The sequence below is a fragment of the Dermacentor andersoni genome, chromosome 2, assembly GCF_023375885.2.
Source record: "Dermacentor andersoni chromosome 2, qqDerAnde1_hic_scaffold, whole genome shotgun sequence".
In the NCBI taxonomy this organism is placed as follows: Eukaryota; Metazoa; Arthropoda; class Arachnida; order Ixodida; family Ixodidae; genus Dermacentor; species Dermacentor andersoni.
In genome coordinates, this window is record NC_092815.1 from 95,730,856 (window position 1) to 95,750,321 (window position 19,466).

The 19,466-nt window shown below is 44.8% G+C and overlaps 1 protein-coding gene across 1 annotated transcript in view; it reads left to right on the forward strand.

Moving 5' to 3' along the window:
* The window catches only part of LOC126541598 (sodium/potassium/calcium exchanger 5-like), a 47,759-nt gene extending 36,422 nt beyond the window's left edge, over positions 1-11,337 (forward strand). Inside the window, exons 7-11 of the mRNA XM_050188426.3 lie at positions 166-256; positions 2,432-2,759; positions 4,664-4,909; positions 5,274-5,375; positions 6,165-11,337. Coding sequence (XP_050044383.1) covers positions 166-256; positions 2,432-2,759; positions 4,664-4,909; positions 5,274-5,375; positions 6,165-6,484 — 1,087 coding nt within the window. The 3' untranslated portion in view covers positions 6,485-11,337. The remainder of the gene's footprint in view (positions 1-165; positions 257-2,431; positions 2,760-4,663; positions 4,910-5,273; positions 5,376-6,164) is intronic.
* The last annotated feature ends 8,129 nt before the right edge of the window (positions 11,338-19,466 follow it).

A 19,466-nucleotide genomic window follows, 5' to 3' on the forward strand; every position in this document is an offset into this window, starting at 1 on the left:
CAATCAATCAATCAATCAATCAATCAATCAATCAATCAATCAATCAATCAATCAATCAATGTGGCTGCTCATTGGTCATTGGTATAAGGCATCGGCTAAAATTGCGTCATTTATACCTTATGCATGAAATACACGAGTGATTCTGTGTCTATACCTATGGTGCAGGTATGAGGCTGTATCTCTGCTGCTGCTCTTCGGCGTGTACATCCTGGTGATGCATTACAACCCACAGCTCAAGAGTCTGGCCATCGCGCAGGTGAGGATCATCCTGTCATGGCGTGGCCTTATCGATCTCGTAACTTAGTATAAGGATGGCAGTTTTATCGCTCGAACTTTGTGCGCGAGGCAGCATGTCAGATTGTGAAGCGCCGTCCTAACATTCCTTCGTTGTGTGCGTAATGTAGAGCGCAGGAATGGCGGTGACATCGTATTGAAGCTTAACGCAATGAATTCTGTCCCCTTTCTTGGCACCTGAGTGCGCGTTAGGGCGTGCTTGTGTACGATATGTGCACTTCGGGCGTTGAGCGACGTGTTCCGTTGGGACCTTGCTGGTGCTTAAAGCAACGTAGGGCAACCCTAACGCAACTGCCTTTACGCTAGGGCGTACGCACGTGTGCGCGAGTTCCAACTGCCTAGGTTATTTTTTGTTCCAACATTCTGTCGTATTAACCGACACGGTATATAGATTAGCGGCTACGCTATTCTCATGCTCTATGGGAGGTATCGGGTTCGGTTACTGATCGTTGTTATGTTAGCATGAGGGTAGCGTAAACGTGGCATAAGCACTCTTGTATTGAGATTTTGCTGCGTGATAAGCTGCTTCATGGTATCGGATAAATCCGGTACCATTCCGCGCGAAAGATGTTTTTGCACACGTATGAGGGAAATTAACTGATTGTTTAACCAGTGGCGCTTCAGTAGGGTTTGTAAATACATGTAGCCTCCCGACTGGCATGATACAGTAGGTCCGACAATCACAGTAAGATTCTGGTTAATTATGTCGTCATGATTGTGAATACTGAATTCCGATGCTGTTTGGAAACTCACAAAGGATAAATTGTGTTGAAACAGGCTGTGTGAACCGCGTTATATACCTGTTACGGAGCGAGTGCAATTTCTTTCTTAGCTGTACGACAGTCACGGTCTGTTATGTTAACATACCAAAGTTCGGGTAAGATGACTTATAAGCTACCAAACGACCTCATACATGTTCTCAATGGAGGTTTTAATATTTGGCCTATGAGTCAAACCGTAAGATACTAAAGTGATCTCTTCCATCTTAATTAGATGGAAGAAAAAAAAAGCTTAAATGTTTTTTTGGGGCATCCGTGTTGCCTCGCTTGTTTTGATTTATGAATTCATTCGCGTTGCACTTTCTCGCCGTTCACGCAGTTCCTTGCTAGCCTTATAATACTTCCATTTGTAATCAGCAATGACAGACCTTCAGAACAGCACGATGCGGACCAGCAAAATACCATCTGCGCAGGCGCACCTAGCGCGCAGTACGTGCACGTTGCATTTCCGGTTGCGCACATCACGTTGTGCCATAACGTGAAATTCAAAGTTTGACGGCAGCACTTCAGGCCGGGATAATACGCATTGAAGAAGCGGTAGAAGGTGCCATAGCATACTTACGCTATGCGCAATCACAGGATGCAGGAAAGATAAGTGCCCGTGCGATGGCTTACGGCTGAACTTTATTTCATGGCGCTGGCGTCTGCGTCGTCAATTCTGTTATCGCCTGTATTGGCTCTGAATTACATTCGTGACAAATGGCCCAAAAATAATTCATTCTACTTCCCTTATTTGCACAAACAGCATGCCGAGACCGCGAGGAATTGTGAACGGCTCCTTGTGTGACTTCCGATTGTGCAGGAAAATGATCGCACACCTTCTTTGCGAGTGTCCTCGTTTTGAACTAGCAAAGAGAAGCGCTCTCCACGTTATAAACGAGCTGGGCAAACACCCATGCTTGGAAACCAAAATTGTGCGACACAACCTTGCACGCGGATACCGTCGTGGACGGCTATTATAGACGCTGCTGCGTAAATCTACCGGTTTTCGATCGCGACAAATTGTGACCGGGTGACATAGAGCACTGTAACGGCGTGTGTAGGCGACACTGACACTGTATGCGACAGTGCGGTAAATTGACAAACTGCTGTGACAGTGCCTACTCTCATAGTCCTATGTCGTTAATATCCCATTCTTTCTTTCTTTCTTTCTTTCTTTCTTTCTCTAATATTTCGCACTCTCTTTCCGCCTTCCCTAACACAGGGTAGCAAACCGGAAATATCCTCTGGTTAACCTCCCTGTCTTGTGTTTACATCTCTCTCTCTCTCTCTCCTGGCCGAAGAAGGGTTTTCTTTTTTTAATATGTGGTTCGGCTCGCTGTCTGATCTTACACTGTCTCCATTGCCCATTACCGTAGGTGGACGAGTTTGTGGCGTACATCAAATCCGAGAAGCCAGCGGGGCCCCGACCAAAAAAAAGCAAATCCGCAGCGGCACCGGCCGAAGCCGCCAGCGCCCCTGCAGTGAGCGAGGTGGCGGCGCCCCTTCTGTCGTCCGCCAACCACGTCTCGCACTCTCCGCTCGAGCCCGCTGCTGCTGTCTCGGTGGTGAAACCGAGAAGTGGTAGCCAGGCGAGAGTCGGAGTAGCCACCGAGAAAGGCTACCACGACGACGTCAGCGGCGGAGCGCATCCGTTGATGGGGCCGGACCGTCGCGCACAAGACGTCGCGGTTGAGATGAACGGTGGTAAGATGGCAACTCGCGCCCGTTCTTCCACGTGTATCCTTCGGCAGGCTTGTGTAGCCATATATTATTTTCGCGCGGAATCGACCAAGAGCTATAGGCGCGTAGCATATTTTTGTTTATTAAAATGGACTGAAATGAGATGCTGGCGCCATTAATGGCGCCGGCTATTCCATTTGGCCGGGCAAGCAAAACGAAAGCGCCAGAAAGGTGATATGCACTGCCGAAATTCAAATAGTACTCACATTTTTAAAGTTATGCCCACGGAAGAAAGTAGGAAGAACACTAAAAGACATACGCAGTTCCGCAAACATTCTTAGTTCTAAGCATACATACGCGGGAGATGATGCGCAGCATTAATTAAAATTAATTTGTGGGTTTTAACGTCTCGAAACTAATATTGCGTTTCGAGTTACGCCTTGGCCTGTGGGAGGGTGGGGGAAGGGATGGCATAATTTTGATCACCTGGGTTTTTTTGACGGACCCCTAAATATAAGTAGGCGAGTGTTTTTGGATTCCGCCTCCGCCGGAAAGTGGCCGCCGCTAGGATCGAACCGATGACTTGGTGCTCACTTGCGCAACGCCATAGCCACTGAGCTTCCACGGAGTGATGACGTGTTACATCGTCGCCTGCCCAGTTGCTTTCTCCTGTAATTTAACGCACTACTATGTTACGCCTGCGGTTGACAGGATGTTCCACATCCACCGACGTGGCCGCGCGCGGTGCTGACAAACGCTAATCTTGTGCGCAAACGTAAGCACCGAAGAAAGTGGACCGAAGGAAGCCAGCCGCGGTAGCTTAATTATAGTAATGCATCGCACCCATAATGAGGAGGATATATACATATATATATATATATATATATATATATATATATATATATATATATATATATATATATATATATATATATATATATATATATATATATATATATATATATACATATGTATATATATATATATATATATAACGTGTGTGTGTGTGTGTGTGTGTGCAGTAAAAGAAAGTACGAATACTTTGGATTTGCACAGTATATTTTACTGATGTTTCAGCTGGTGGACCAGCATTTGTCAAAGTAACCTTAGTAACAAAGTTACTTTGACAAAGGCTGGTGCACCAGCCGAAACGTCAGTAAAATATGCTGTGCAAATCCAACGTATGTCGTATGCTCTCTTTTACTTCATTTTACTAACAGCGTGATTGCCTCAGCCACACGCACGCACGCACGCACACACACGCACGCACGCACGCACACGCACACACACATACATACATACATACATACATACATACATACATACATACATACATACATACATACATACATACATACATACATACATACATACATACATACAGCTGTAACTGCAAGAAATATTTCCCTCGGATTGCTTTTCTACTCCCTCATCGCCAAGGAGTCCTTAATTTGTTCGCGTACTTGGTGCATACTCATGGGAAAATTCAGCGTTCTATTCTTGCAGTTGTCGTGCTTTTCTCTTACTTTTCGCTGATCAATAAACTGAGTTACTTGGTTTTAATTAAGATCACCACTTTCGGGTGCATCGTTTACAGCGATTAAAACGTAGGATAAAAAGGAGAACGTCTGTGGCTGGGGCCGCGTAGTTGATAACGCGAAAGAAAATAAAGGACAACGAAGAAGACGGATAGTTCAGATCAAGTAATTCTACGTCTGACCAGTGCACGATAGCCGACACGTTACCTTCATGCAGTTTCTTCTTCTTTTTTTCCTCCCAGAGTAGGCTATGGTTAGCTACGGGATAGTGTGGAGACAACCCCGCGAACCTGATTTCGTCGAATCCGTCCATTGAATGCCCCCACATGGCTCTTTCGTGAGGTCTTGAAACCTTGCAACTGTACTCTTCCCCTTTTTTGCCTTTCACAGAGACCAAGGTGAGTTTTGCGAGGCCCTCAGCCCCTTCGGAAGCCGGATCGTCCACCGACAAGTCCGGTCGCCGCGGATGCCCGTCCCGCACCTGGTGGTTGGTCACGCTGCCGGCGTCGTTGCTGCTTCGGGTCACAGTGCCGGACTGTCGGCGCTGGCCGCGCCTGTTCCCGCTCACTTTTATCATGGCCGTCGTCTGGATAGGACTACTGTCCTACCTCTGCGCCTGGATGGTCACCGTCATCGGTACGCTGAAATCTGCTCGAGAGTAGTGTGACCACACGTCCCAGCTCGCGCAGGTCACGTGGTACGCCCGTCGTCGGCCTTGGTCTTGCTGTACAAGCTGCCCCGTTGGCGCCGTATTTTGTCTCGCTTTCATCAGTACAGTCGGAACTTCGTTATAACGAAGTTACGCAACCGACACTAAAATATATTCGTTGTATCCAATACTGGTTTAAGCATACACGGAGATATGGGGTAAAATAAACATTCGTTATTTAATGTTGGTTCGATATATATCTGATAACGATGATATCTGATAATTAATGAATGTTGTGCGTGAATATAAAACACCAATATGAAGTTGGTCTTTGTTTCTTTGTTGACGCAGGTTATACTCTGAACATACCGGATTCGGTTTCTGGCATAACCATTCTTGCGGCTGGAATCAGCGTACCTGAAATCATCACCACTGTCCTCATAGTGAAAATGGGTAAGCCGGACGTCGTTTGTCTGTTTTGAGGATTTTATTGAATGATGCCCTTACGGGAAAAGTTCATCTCTTTTCTTTGTAATCAAATGCACACGTAACACAGAAATGTCCCCTTTGGCAGCACACTGAGCAGATCTAAGCAAAACTTGTTCCATTCAAAGAAAAGTAACGTATACTAGTGACGGTTGGCACTACATTTTTAATTTAGGCTATAATATAGAATGCTTACATTGCAAAAAGAAAAAAACATAGATCAACTTAATTGACTTTGCAACAATATAACTCCACAGAGACGAGGACAACAAAAAGACGTCGCCATCCTGTAAATCATACGTTAAGCTTCAAAAGCAAGAAAAATGATAGATTCTAGAAATTACAACTGTGTTGTGAACAAGAATTTTGTAAAATTCACCTAAACTATTTTAGCTTATTTCTTTTAAACTAAATATATTAAGACTTCCTTGCTTTCTCAGCTTTAACAACCTATTAATATGAAGAGTCGAAAGGAAGATACGCAGTGACGGCCGTTAGCTGTAACATGAACCTCAAGGAACGATAAATATCGGCATTTCAGTACTAATGAAAGTGCGGACCAATATTTTCAAGTTTATCCTAAATTTTCTGCACATAAGGAAGTTCGCATTCTGACTTGATAATTTTATTGACAGAGTACTCTGTGGATACAGCACATCATAAACACAGACTCGACACACTTCTGCAAGTCAATGTAGCGCTTAAATCGTAGGACTGTGTGCGTGTTGTGAATAAGCATGCTATAACGATTCGCAGGTTTTGGCAATATGGCATTCAGCAACCTGATCGGGAGCAACATCTTCGACATCCTGTTCTGCTTGGGCCTTCCCTGGTTGGTGAAGACCCTCTCCAACTCCGGAGGCCGGTTGCGCATCAACAGCGGCGCGCTCACTTACACGACGCTCACGCTGCTGGCCACCACCGTGCTCATGCTAGTCACATTGTGTGCCGCCAGGTGGCGCCTCAACTGGCGCGTGGGCCTCGTCTGCCTGGGACTGTACGTCGCCTTCCTAACGCTGGCGTGCTGCTACGAGCTCAACTACTTCGGGCCTTTCAACCCGCCCACGTGCCGATAATAACGCGGAGATCTCAGTTCGGACGCCCGCATCACGTGCGCTGTGCCGGTTTGAACTTCACGCAGCAACGAACCAGACTCGTTGATGCATCGTGTGCCGCTTCATTCGTCCATGCGTTTCTTTCACAGCGCCTACCTCACCTGGATCACGGTTGCGCGTGTAATGGCTAGCTCCTCTTGAGCTGTATTCAGTGCTCATAGAGAGCTGATGGTGCTACGTGACTTCAGTTGCTTCAGGACGCGCTCCTCAAAGACCTGAGTCGAGCGTCGTGTCAGTTTGGTGTGTGACACCGATCACGGTCACGACGAGGTCCAAATGTTCGTGCACAATTACGCGCTGTAGAGGTACTAACTATACTCACTGGAAGCTGCGTGTTTGTGACCGACGGACAGTTTACACGCGTTTGTACGCGCGTGCCGTACACAAACGCACGGGGAACGAGCGCTTTACATCTACTTTGTTATACGCCATAATTTGCTGTATCCAAAGCGTGACGTGAACGAACTGGGAGTAGGGCATTGCTACGGCGGTGCATTCACAGCTCGCACCAGCGTCTCCGTCGTGATACCGTGGCACTCAGTGCACACGCCGCAGTGCCCCTGTTTTTTAAAAAATATCTGGGGTTGTAACACGTGCCAAAAACATGATCTGATTATGAGGCCCGCCGTAGTGGGGGACTCCGGATTAATTTTGACCACCGAAGGTTCTTTAACGTGCATCCAAAGCTAGGTGCACGAGCATTTTTGCATCATGACTCGACCGAAATGCGGCCGCCGCGACCAGGATGGAATCCGTGACCTGTGCCACTGTCTGCCTTGAAGGCGCAACAGTGCCTATGCTTGTTTTTCTTTAGCTATCGGTGACCGTATGTGTGATATGGTGAAAACCCATGGCCTAATTCGCAAGGATCTTCGTTCGTGACAAACATTTTTCTTTGGCTGGCCACCTTCGCTGAAGTGATCTTCACAATCACGACTTGGCCAATACCCCTTATTACGAACTCCGCTGGTGTACGAATTGCTTTGTGCATATGGTCATTGATAATGAACCATTATGTGGTAATGTATATGGACCGTCATTGTTCATGGTGATGTTTAGCACGAACGGAAGTACTTGTTTTTCCACTCTTGTTTTGAACTGCCTGTTTTTTCTCTTTCGTATACAAATTGATATATGCAGTTGTGCTGAAGAGCACTCTCCTGGAAATTCACTTGTCGGCAAAGTAGTTATTTCCAAGCTACAGCGTTAGCAGTTCCTATGCCTTGTACCTACAGACAAGTGCTGATTTACAAAAACATGGATTTAGTCATGGTTTGCACTTGATGACCAAGTCGGTGGGTACGCATTTGGCTTAAGTTAGTAATTTTGTCTATGCATTACTGTCGTCACGATGCAAACTCTATATCAGAGTTCTTGTTGCAAATAATATTGTAGTGGTTAAAAAGTAGATTTAACATTTGGAGTATGATATATCGAGAATTTTCGGAGGGAGTTTTCGTTCTCATGGCATGTCAGCCATTTGAGAACTGAATGGTACTTAAGAACCAAAACGGGGTAAAGGTACTGCTAGTATTGTTGGGCGAAGGTCCATTCTAGACTACCAACCAAAGCACCGTACTGCCTGTTGGGATAGTTTGGTAGATTTGGGTTAGATTTGGGTTCGTCCTCATTGCAGTAAGGCTGAACCGCATATGAAGAATAGAATTACTTAGACTGCATTCGAGTTCGTGATCGAAGAGAGTCTTTTGGCTCTCGTCTCCTTTTCACTGCCATGCTAAATGCTTTGTTAGCAATATTTGTTGCATCGATTTTAGTAGGTGATATTCATTTGTAAATTCTTAATTGTCTCTTCTTAAACGTAGGTTTTATGCTAACCGTAGTCTGACTACAATTCATAAAGGAGTTCCTTCTTTTTTTCTGTTCTATTTGCTTTCGATACACGTTCAATGACAACCTGACCGTAAGACGCGTTGTGCTAACTTGTGAATATCAAACTGAAGTCCACCGTAGCACTTTCAACGTATAGAACGTGTTTTAAGGGTGAAGCAATAGTAATGACGACGATAACAACAGTAGCAGCATAAGTATACGAATAGAAGTCTTTTAACCAGAGTGATATTGTGTTATTTCTCACTTGTTTATTGAATTCCAGAGTACAACAACGATATTATGTTCTTCGTTAGTGTTTGCGCATAAAACCTGTGACAGTGCAACCAATAAAACATGGGCCACTGTGACGGAACGATTCTATAACGATGCTATTCTTTTTCGCACTTCGTCAGTGGTTCGATAGGCGCTCCGCCCATGTTATCACCAGGACCGATCGTAGGTGGTGGATGATAGGAAAGTAATAAAATCAAGCAAATGGGGATTCGTTACATTATACCGGCCATGATTAACGCGGATGGTACGATACGAGGAATGACAGCTGGAACGGTACACTACAAATTGCGCTTCACAAACTGAGCTTATGTGAAACAACAACAACAACAACAACAAGCTTAAACAAAGTCAACTCCACGTGACATCTACGTAATGCGGTCAGGCAGACAATGGTGCTTATGAATCGTATAAGTGTTCTGCAGCGAGCGGTCAATGCTTTTGCGACGAATTGTGAGCTGATGCAGAGTGTATCGCATGGCGTTGTTTGTTGGAGTGATACACAGTGACCCACGTTGGCGTCAAAGAGGATCGTTGAAGAGTGGCACCTATGCAGTGGCTCCAGGGGCGCATGCCCAGTGCTCAAGACCGGCACACTGTCTTCGCATCGGCTTACATTTTAGACTGCACTATTTTTGGCATGGGCTCACATTTTTCGACTGCACTATTTTCGGGATCGGCTCATGAAAACGTCGAGATAGTCACTAGATAGTCGATAAGGAACACTGGGTTGAAGTCGCCAAGAATGATCCCCATTAAAACAATTGCCCAAGTTACTTTCTGCATTCAAAATTTCTCATAATATTGCTGCATGAAGAGAGACAGTGGCTGATGGATACGTCGCCTCAGCCTTGAGCCTATGTTCATCTGCGTCCAACGGCATCTGTAGCAACTTTTACTGCCAATAATTCCGTATGCTGGTTGGTTGGTTGGCTATGGTATTAACTACTGCATACGGATATATTTGGGCATTCTTTTCTTAATTGAAATTAAAAATAATGCTTGTACATTTTGGTAGCTTAAAACTTGTCTTCAGTACCACCAACAGCATCAACTGATGACTGCCTCCCAATCCGACAATGTAGTCGTTGCTTGTAGGATTCTAGGGAGGTCTATTTTTGAGTTCTTGCTCTTTATAATTCTTACCGGTGACCTAGTACGTCGTTTCACCTGCACAGGGCGGCTGTATAACGGTGACAGTTTAGTAAATATGTAAAGAATGATAACAAAGTTTGAATTTTATTTAGCATTAGTGGAAAATGGCATTCATTATATGATACAAAGACAGGGTCAACATTCAAAGTTTATTCGCAAGCGAATCAAATTTCTCTTGCAGTACGTGTAGGGAACGTATACATTCGTAAAGGTGCGAACCAGCGCTAGGAAACCGAACACGAGACGATGTCGAGATGAAGCCCGAGACCATATAGCGCAGAACTAACAAGTGAACTCGGCGACGTGTTGCGTCGCCTCAACCTCGTGTTCTCTGGCGCTGGTGTTCGCATAATGAAAAAAAAAAAGCCCAACGTGATGTGCTAGCATTGTTAAAGCTTTAGTACACAAGTAGCTCGGTGAGGAGTTCCGAAATAATAAAAAAATAATTTTAGACGATGTCGGCGCTCTTAGATGGCACCGGCCCCTTCTCGTCATTTGGTGAACAACATGAAATCCCGATAGGCACCGAAGAACACTGAACACAGTGTTCACACAGTGGAGACATTTGCCATGTATATTGTATGTACCCGCTGACCCACTGACTAGAAAATGTGTTATTAGGCGACAGTATCGCGTCTACTTTTGAGACTTTCGACTACATAGGTGTGGAGACATTTGCCATAGTCTTCCTGTGGAAACGTTGCTTTATAAGTCCTGGTGCTTGTGTGAAATGATTATTTGATATGTAACCGTGAACCCTGAGTGATGTATGACGGAACCACCCAAGAGATAAGGAGTAGCCGGCGCCTTAAATTGCGCGCCAACATCTCCTTATATCATGTCAAAAAAAAAAAAAACACGAACACACGCAAAGTTGTGTTCACGAGTCTAGGAAGCCCTAGATCTGTAAACTGTAACTCGGAGAAACAAAAGTTTACAGCGTTACGTTTAAAGAGATCCGAGTGACCCTTTGTCCCCCCTGGAATTTTCGTAAGGCTACACAGAAAGTAAAAAAAAAATGATTCTGCAATTGAATCAAGGAGAAGCTTATGCTTTCAGGGTGATATCACGTCCATTTAGGAACGGCAGGATTGAAACCTGACGTCATGTCGGTTCAAAAAAGAAACTCGAACTCCTATACAGCATTTACGTTTACAAATGTGGCGACAAACCCGGCGACTTGCTTACTTATCCCATCATTTTATTTCTACTGAGACTTAGACCTGAACGGGAGTTTTGAGAAATAAGAATACTGCGATTGAGCTTCTGAAAGAGAATTCATTTTTATATTTCATGGGATTATTGTGTGCAACAAACTGCTTTTCTTTTTGGCAGTGCGTCCAAGGCACAGTGTCATGGACTTTTGCCCGATTTCACTTGTTTCTACCTTGGCATTAGTAACTTTTCTTGGAACGTACTCTGTCGTCTTGCCTGTTATATTGCATTGTTTCTTCATCAGTGTAAAATACTGACTATTGTACCTTTGGCCCACCCTGCCACACTTCCTTTAATGGCCCTGCAAGTGCTGAAAAAAATAATATAGGCGAAGTAAGTCATGTGGGCCCTGCTCGTCGAAAGTATCTGTCAGTTTGCTCCCCTTCGCGTGCTCTCATCGCAAGCACCTTTGTCCGGTCACTGAGCAGCGTGAACGGCACTCGTATTACTTACCCACACACGCCATCGCAAATTGAATTTTTTTAGATGTTTTCCCCCCATGCAAGGACCTGTCAGCTTGCTCAGCGCGCTCGCTCAGCAAGACGCGTGACTTCAGCAACGACCTTCATCTTGAATTACGCTATTCTGTGCATCACGTAGTAGAATGCCTGCGCGCGGATGATATACGGAGCGAAATACGACGAACCACGACCGGAGGTGCCGCGGAGCCGCTTTAACTCGTTTGTCAGACTCGCGTTTCACGGACAAAGAGCACCATGCGCTAAGAACCGCGCACCGCGGCAGGCTCGACAAATTTGACAGCCGTCACATTACGTAAATTCTTGGACCCTGGTCCCAGCCGACGTTTGGCCGTGGCCGAGTTGTTATGAAAACACTCAGATAGAAGAGTAAAGTGATCTCACGGGCTCGAGTTTTTTACTTACAAACATATGAAAACAGCCAATTTAGCTACAGAAGGCCTAGAGGAATTTAATTTTATCTCTTTTATAAAAGCGTCGAGACTGTATTAAGATGTGTAGTCATTGTCAGGCGCCAATGTTCGTGCTTTTGCGGATGTATTCTTTTCAGATTGTCGTGCAGACAGTACATTGCTTCCCCTCATCCTGTACCTCCAGGGAGCCGACGTTGTTGTCCCAATACCGATGTCGCGAGGACTAACTTTTTACTGCCTCCGCAACAACGTTCTTTACAAAAAGAACTTCGAAAACAGCCAGGAAACGTTCCTTCTCGTCGTCCCAGTTTCACTGCGTGAAGAAGTGTTGCAAGCGTGTCATGACGACCCGTGTGCCGGACACTTAGGCTTCGCAAGCACGTTAGCGCGCATACGCCAGAAGTATTACTGGCCGTAGCGGTTCTCGTCCGTTCAGCGCTACGTGAGAAGCTGCCGTGATTGTCAGCGGCGCAAGGTTCCTCCTTTGAAACCTGCTGGTCTTCTGCAACCCCTGGACCCTCCTCAAGCCCCGTTTCAACAGGTTTGATTGGATCTTCTCGGTCCATTCCCCACGTCGTCCGCAGGCTACAAATGGATAGTCGTCCCAAAGGACTACCTAACGCGGTACGCAGAAACAAAAGTTATACCCCGCGGAACCGGTACAGAAGTCATGTTCTTTGTCGATGACATCGTATTACGTCACGGGGCCCCTTCCTTCTTAATAACCAATCGAGGGACTGCATTTACTGCTGACTTAATACAGGAGATCGTCACACTGACCCACGCCAATCATCGGAGAACTACGCCCTATCACCCACAAACTAATGGCCTTATGTAGCGCCTCAATAGAACTATCGCCGATATGATCCCGATGTACGTTGACGTAGAGTACAAGTTATGGGACCAAATTTTACCGTACGTGACATTCGCATACAATACGGGTGCTAAGGAAACCACCCGATTCACACCATTTGAACTGGTTTATGGGCGCTGCGTAACAACACCTTTAGGCGCCATGCTCCTGGTCGACAACGAAACAAGAAGCCACAATGCTGACGACATCGTCTAGAAGGCCGAAGAAGCTCGACAGCTTGCTCGCAACCGCATCCGCCTCCAGGAGAGTACTGACGCCCGCCATTACAACAGTGGCCGAAGGAACATCCAGTACGAACCCGGCGACTACGTTTGGGTCTGGAAACCCATCCGTCATCAGGGGCTGTTGGAAAAATTACTGCGTAGATACTTTGGACCGTACAAGATCGTCAGGCGACTCCGTGACGTGAACTACTAGGTAGTCCCTCAGAGTACTACTATGAGCTCGAGCCGTCGATGGCCACGAGCCGAGATTCTCCATGTAGTACGGATCAAACCGTACTACGCCCGCGAAGACGTGTCCGTCTGATAAACTTTCTCCCCCGCCCTCTGTCGCCCTTTACTCTATCCGATCAGCGACCGGGACGGTCGCTTTTCACGTGGGGAGGAATGACGCGAACTAAGCTGCCCACTACGACTCCCGATGGCCAGAAGTCAGCTGCCCACTACAAGCACTGATCGCCAGAGGGAAGACGATGAAGAGTGAAGTTGTGCCCCGAGTTTTTTGGGTGTTGGCCATCATTAAAAGAAGACTGTTTTGTTTCGGCGAGCACGTCTAAGTTATCTTCGTGACAATATCTTCTATTCTCTTATTCTCCCCCCGTCCCTCCCACACCCTTCCCACGTGCAGAGTAGCCAATGGGACAGTTATACTCAGGTTAACTCGTCTGCCTTTCACTTCTTGTATTACTTCTCTCGAGTTTCGTGGCTGGTATTGAAGGGACACAAAAGAGAAAGGCTAAATCAATTCTAACCGACAAATATTGCTTTCAAAGCCCTACTTTGATGATTTCGTGGCAGGAGCTTGAATACCAGGCGAGAAAATGACGGCCACATTTCTATTCCTTGAATTTCGCGCCGAAACCAAAGCGCCGGTGCGTGAGTGTGACGCCGCGGATTCCAAAGCGTTCCGTCTCATTCGAGCCTGGTGTGGCTCTGTACAAGTTCTCGAAACTCCCTAAATTCAGCCTTTGGATTTAATAGAATGCATTGTGTTTCATGTTTACCGATAAATGCCTTACTTTCATATTTACTAATACATCCGTCAATATCCACGACGTCGCGGCAAGCTGGAGCGGGAGCTTCAAGGTGGTGTTGCGCAACCTGTTCTTCGTCCTTGCGTCTTTTCTGAATTATTGAGCCTCCTCCAAACGGCGAGAGTGGCTTTTCCGGCATTGTACAAGGACAATTGATTAATACAGCTTAACCAATCTTTCCCCTTTAGCATCCCTCCAAGTTTTCTTTCTTTTTATCCCCCAGCTCCTCCCCGCGCAAGGTGGCCAACCGAAACTACCTCTGGTTAACCTCCCTGCCTTTCTATGCATTTCTCTCTCTCTCTCTCTTGGCTTCCCGTGGAAATGGCGCTCGACCAACTCAGCACAGAGCGTGGTATCTGAGGCGAGAGACCATCGGATGCGCTTTGTTAGGCATATTGGTGAACATGATGTCGTTATGTTTTCTCTTGTGGAGCAACTGCGCACGTGAAGAGCGATAATAAACGTAGTATTTGAACAATGCTCTTCGAGTTCGCCTATGTTTTTCGCTTCTAACTCGACCTTATCAACGGTGAGCGAACGGAAGCGGCCGCTTTGTCTTCAGCGCAACTTCGTTTGCAGATTGGACAATGCTATCTTATCAATACGGGCAGGTGGCCTCTCTCCCAGCTCTCTCTTTTTTGACATTGCTACAATTTTTCCTCGGCTAGAAGACATTAGTTACAGGCTAGTAGGCCGCGCTCAATGTCGACTTGTGGAAATTTTACGTGGCCAAATTGTGCAGCTCGGGAGTGGAGCTAGTGATTAAGTGAGTGGATGGGGAGTGAGTTACTTGTGTGCAGGCCTATAGCCTTACACAGCTATGCCGACACGGCTCCGGGACTACGTTAACTGCAGGCAAGCGTAATTAGCATGAAATTAACTTTTCTGGCAGCTAACTCGGGCTTCAAGCTAATGATACACTCGGTAAAGCCTCAATAGATTTACTAGCGTTTGCTAACGCACCGCGAGAGAACTTATATGCGTAACCCACGCTGAGCAATCGCCAGCATTATTTGGCTGGTTAAATAAATAAAATTATATACATATATATATCATTTCCTGAGTCCCCCACTGCGGAGTGCCTCGTAACCAGATCATAATCATATATATATATATATATATATATATATATATATATATATATATATATATATATATATATATATATATATATATATATATATATATATATATATCTATGTATATGATCTGGTTACGAGGCACTCCACGAAATGCGAAGGTTGTGGGTTCGGTTCCCACCTGCAGCAAGTTTTTTCATCCACTTTAATTTTCATTAAGTTATAGTTTCTTTGTTTCATTTATTAAGCACAAGTAATTTCCCCTTTGTTGTCCTTGGTCTCAGTGTTTGTTGGCTTCTCATGATATATATATATATATATATGTGTGTGTGTGTGTGTGTGTGTGTGTGTGTGTGTGTGTTTGTATGTGTGTGAGGAATTATTGCAGGGAGGGCCAAAATGGACTACACGAAAATACAAATCGAAGAGTGAATATACAGGCGGACTAATTTCTTGTGGAGTGGTGAAAGTATTACAGTGTTGTTCATGGAAAACATGCAATACTAGTCGTCAAGAGTACATCATCAATATGCACAAATACAAGGTGTCGTACAAAGTGTACTAGGTGAAAAAAAAATTTTTGTGCATTACGTAATGTAAAAACCAAGAACCACAGATAACTTTTTTAGTGGTATTGCAACACAATGGAATAAAGTCGACGAGTCATGTCTGCGGGGCATGTAGGTGAATCTCATAAAATTGTAAAATAAGTTTATAATGAGGGAGAGGGCAATATGTGAAGGTAAGTTGTTCCGTTCTCTGGTTGCGAGTGGAAAGAATGAAAATCTAAAACAGTCGGTGCTAAAACGGTAATTTTGTAGTGATTGGAGATGATCATGACGTGCCTGTCTATATTCAGATTTAGTCAAGTAGCGGGAGCTATCTATAAACAACATCTTATGTAGTAGTTTGTAGATTACTTTAAGACGAGCTAGTTTGGCACGATTTTGTAAAGTGAGTAATCCGGCTCTGTTAATTACTTGGGCTGGAGAGGCAGTTAGGCTGTACTCGTTGTAAATAAATTTCAATGCCTTTCTCTGCACTCTCTCTAGCGTTGTTATTAGTTTATTAGTATGAGGAAACCAGGAGACATTTGCGGGGCATTCTAGGATAGGTCTAACAAATGTGGTATAGGGGAGTAGTTTAATTACTGGTATAGTTTGATGGAGGCTCCTTCGGCAGAAGGAGTCTTATCAAAGTTTTAGATGTTACGACTTTAACATGAGAGTCCCACCTGAGAGTGTCTGATATTACCAGGCCAGATATTTATATTTTTTAACTGCTGTCAATGGAGTGTTGCCAACTGTGTAAGGGTATATAGAGACGTTCTGCTTTCTAGTAACACGCATGACGGCTGATTTGCTTACATTAACACTCATTTGCCAGTTGCAACACCAGTCTGTTATTGATTTTAGCGCATAAGTCAGTATATCATAATTCTCAGATAGGTTGATTTCTTGATAAATTATTGAATCGTCAGCAAATAGCCTTATGTCAATGCTGACAATACCAGGCAGGTAATTAATGAATATGAGAAATAAGATTGGCGCAAGGACACTACCTTGCGGAACACCGGAGGTAACCGCGGTAATTTCTGAACACTCGTGATTCACTTCGAAGAGCTGAGTCCTGTTAGATAGTTTTTATCCATTTCGTAATTAATCCGTTGCCTATTGTTAACTGAAGCTTTCTAATCATTTTTGGATGCGATACTCCATCGAATACTTTAGAGAAGTCAGGTCGGATTAGGTATATTTGCTTCTGGAGATCGACACTTGAGGATAGGTCATGTATAAACTCTATTAGATGGGTGACTGTGTTGCTATTTTTGTGCTTCCGTATCACTTCGCGTATAGTCGAGGACATTATGCTTGAACGTCTTTAAAAAGAATGACGCGCAACGTCATACACCATGCACAATGTGTTGAAATATCCTTGGTACTTTACGATTGCTGTTTGCTTCAGGGAAAGAGTTGCGGAGAATTTTATGAATAATCGTAGCATTTCTTGTTGGGCTAATCGGTGAAACAAAGCTATTGAAATACATGCGCAAATCGACACACCATTTTCCCTCAAGTCCTAAAGCTCATTCCTTAAAAATAGCGTTGTCTGTCCTTTCCAATGCATGTCTGTAAATTTACGCCTCTTGCAACAGCAATTTTAGGAGAGGTTTTTACGCTGCAGCAGGAGGGGCGGATGACAGCCCAGATGGTTCGGGAGGAAGCATTTATTTCCCTGACACCACACCGAGTATGTCTGATTTGACTTACATCAGCGAATTAGTTTTGTCCTCTGTGTTGTGTGTCTTTGTGCGTGCGTGCATGCGAGTGTTATAGTTCTACATATGCAACCTATGAAAACTGAAAACTTGTTTTCTATATCCGTAAGAAAACGAACAAACAAAAGAAAACCTGATGTACTTGAAATTATTATTATTATTATTATTATTATTATTATTATTATTATTTACATTTTGAATTCGAACGTTAGTAGGGTAGTTTTATGATCCGACATAAATATAACCATGCGAAAAACGCCTTTAAACTTGACCTTCTTATTGCCTAGGCCGCTGAAGTCAAATTCCATTGCCTAAGAGTTTAGGAGGTAAAACTTTTTGCCGCAAATCGGATTTTGTTGTCGAAGATGATTACAGGCTCTATTAGATACTGCTCCATCACACACTAAGTCTATTATAATCGCGTTCGTCAAGATTTACACACGTTTTGTCTAAGCGTTGCGCCATCTCATGATTGATGAAGGGATTAATAAAGGCGAAGATAAAGTGCAACGGAACAAGTGAAGTTTTGATAAGTATGTACCAGTTTTACTCATATTTGCATTAAAAAAGAACAACGTCGTTATCACTTGCTTTCAGTGTTCTTGTGCTTATCCCGCAGTCCAAGGTCAGGTGACAAAATCGGAATATGAAAATAAGGCTACTGAACATAAATATAGTACGGGAGCGCGGCTGCGGTTCCTGAGTCGAGTTTCGCTTTCTTTGATTTTCTGTTACAGAGAAGGTTTGATTACAAAAAAAAGCGATGGAAAAGCTAAAATATATGCGCCTGACAGTGGCTTTTTTCTCCAAATGCTGCCCGGCAAGTGTAATAATGCACAACACAATGAACGTGAGCAGTTAACATTACTGCTATTACATTCTTTTCTTTCGCTCCCTTTGATCTGCTGGCTCGATCGGCACTTATGAAAGGTGCTGTGTATGGATAATCGGATTAAACGACGAAATCGTGGGCCGTATAATTCGCCTCGATGTTTAGAAACAAAGTAGCCGTGACGCTACTTACTCGTTGACCAGAAACGGTAGACGTCTCTCTTTGGCACTCTTCTTCATTCGGTTGGATGATGCTGTTCCTCATTGATGATAATGAAAATGAAGCGGTTTAATTATTGGGATATTGTGTAAATTTAAACGCCTCTTGTAGTATAAATTTTAGGAGGTCTTTTTTTACGCTGCAGCATACAGAACTGTCCACTATACGAAGGGTACTGTTTTGCATAGTCAAACTGTTCGGCGGAAACGAACTTTACGCTCGTTCTTGCCGCCTTCCACAGCCGCCGCTGTGGAGGATCTGTTTATGAAAAAAATGTCGCGACTACAGACTTTTTGTTGACTGACGCTTCACTGATATCAGAGAGTGGGGTAGCGAAGAACAAGCTTCCCAAGAACTGGTTTGCAAAGTCGTCGTTTAAGCAAAAAACATGGCCGTCAGGTATAAGCCAGCAAAATCTTATCGTTTCTTTATCACGGCAACCCGTCCCGTCATATTCGATTGCGTTATCTTTTTCTGAACACTTTATTTTCTAATGCGCTCTACGTACAGACTACGAGTAACGACGCATTTAAAGCATTCACAAGTCTACGGCTTCACGTAAGTCTTTCTAGAGCGCGCCAACGCGGGGGGGGGGGGGGGGGGGGGATATGCAGCAAAGAAAGTACGCTATACATCCGACCGGGATGTATACTGGGTTCGAAGCACGTATGAGGTTCGCGTCTGCCCATTTGCGCTCAAGCACTGGCTCTGACAACCACGCACTAGCTGGCGTTCTTTGATCCGCAGCCCAAAGCTCGCGGGCTCCAGACAAGTGTTACTACTCGGAGACCGTACTACTAAAGAAAGGAAACGAAATCGGCCGTCGAAATCGATGACGGCAGCAGCGGGACGATATCTGCGGCAAAGTCCACAACCCGACGGCGGGAGAAGGGTGGGCTCGCAGACAATGCAGCCTTGTGTTTGGGACCGCTCGACCATTTGAACCACACAGGGTGCGAGAAGGCAGTTGGGTGTGAGGGGGGGGGGTTGTTGCGAACGACGGACGGCCAGCGGGTATCGCAT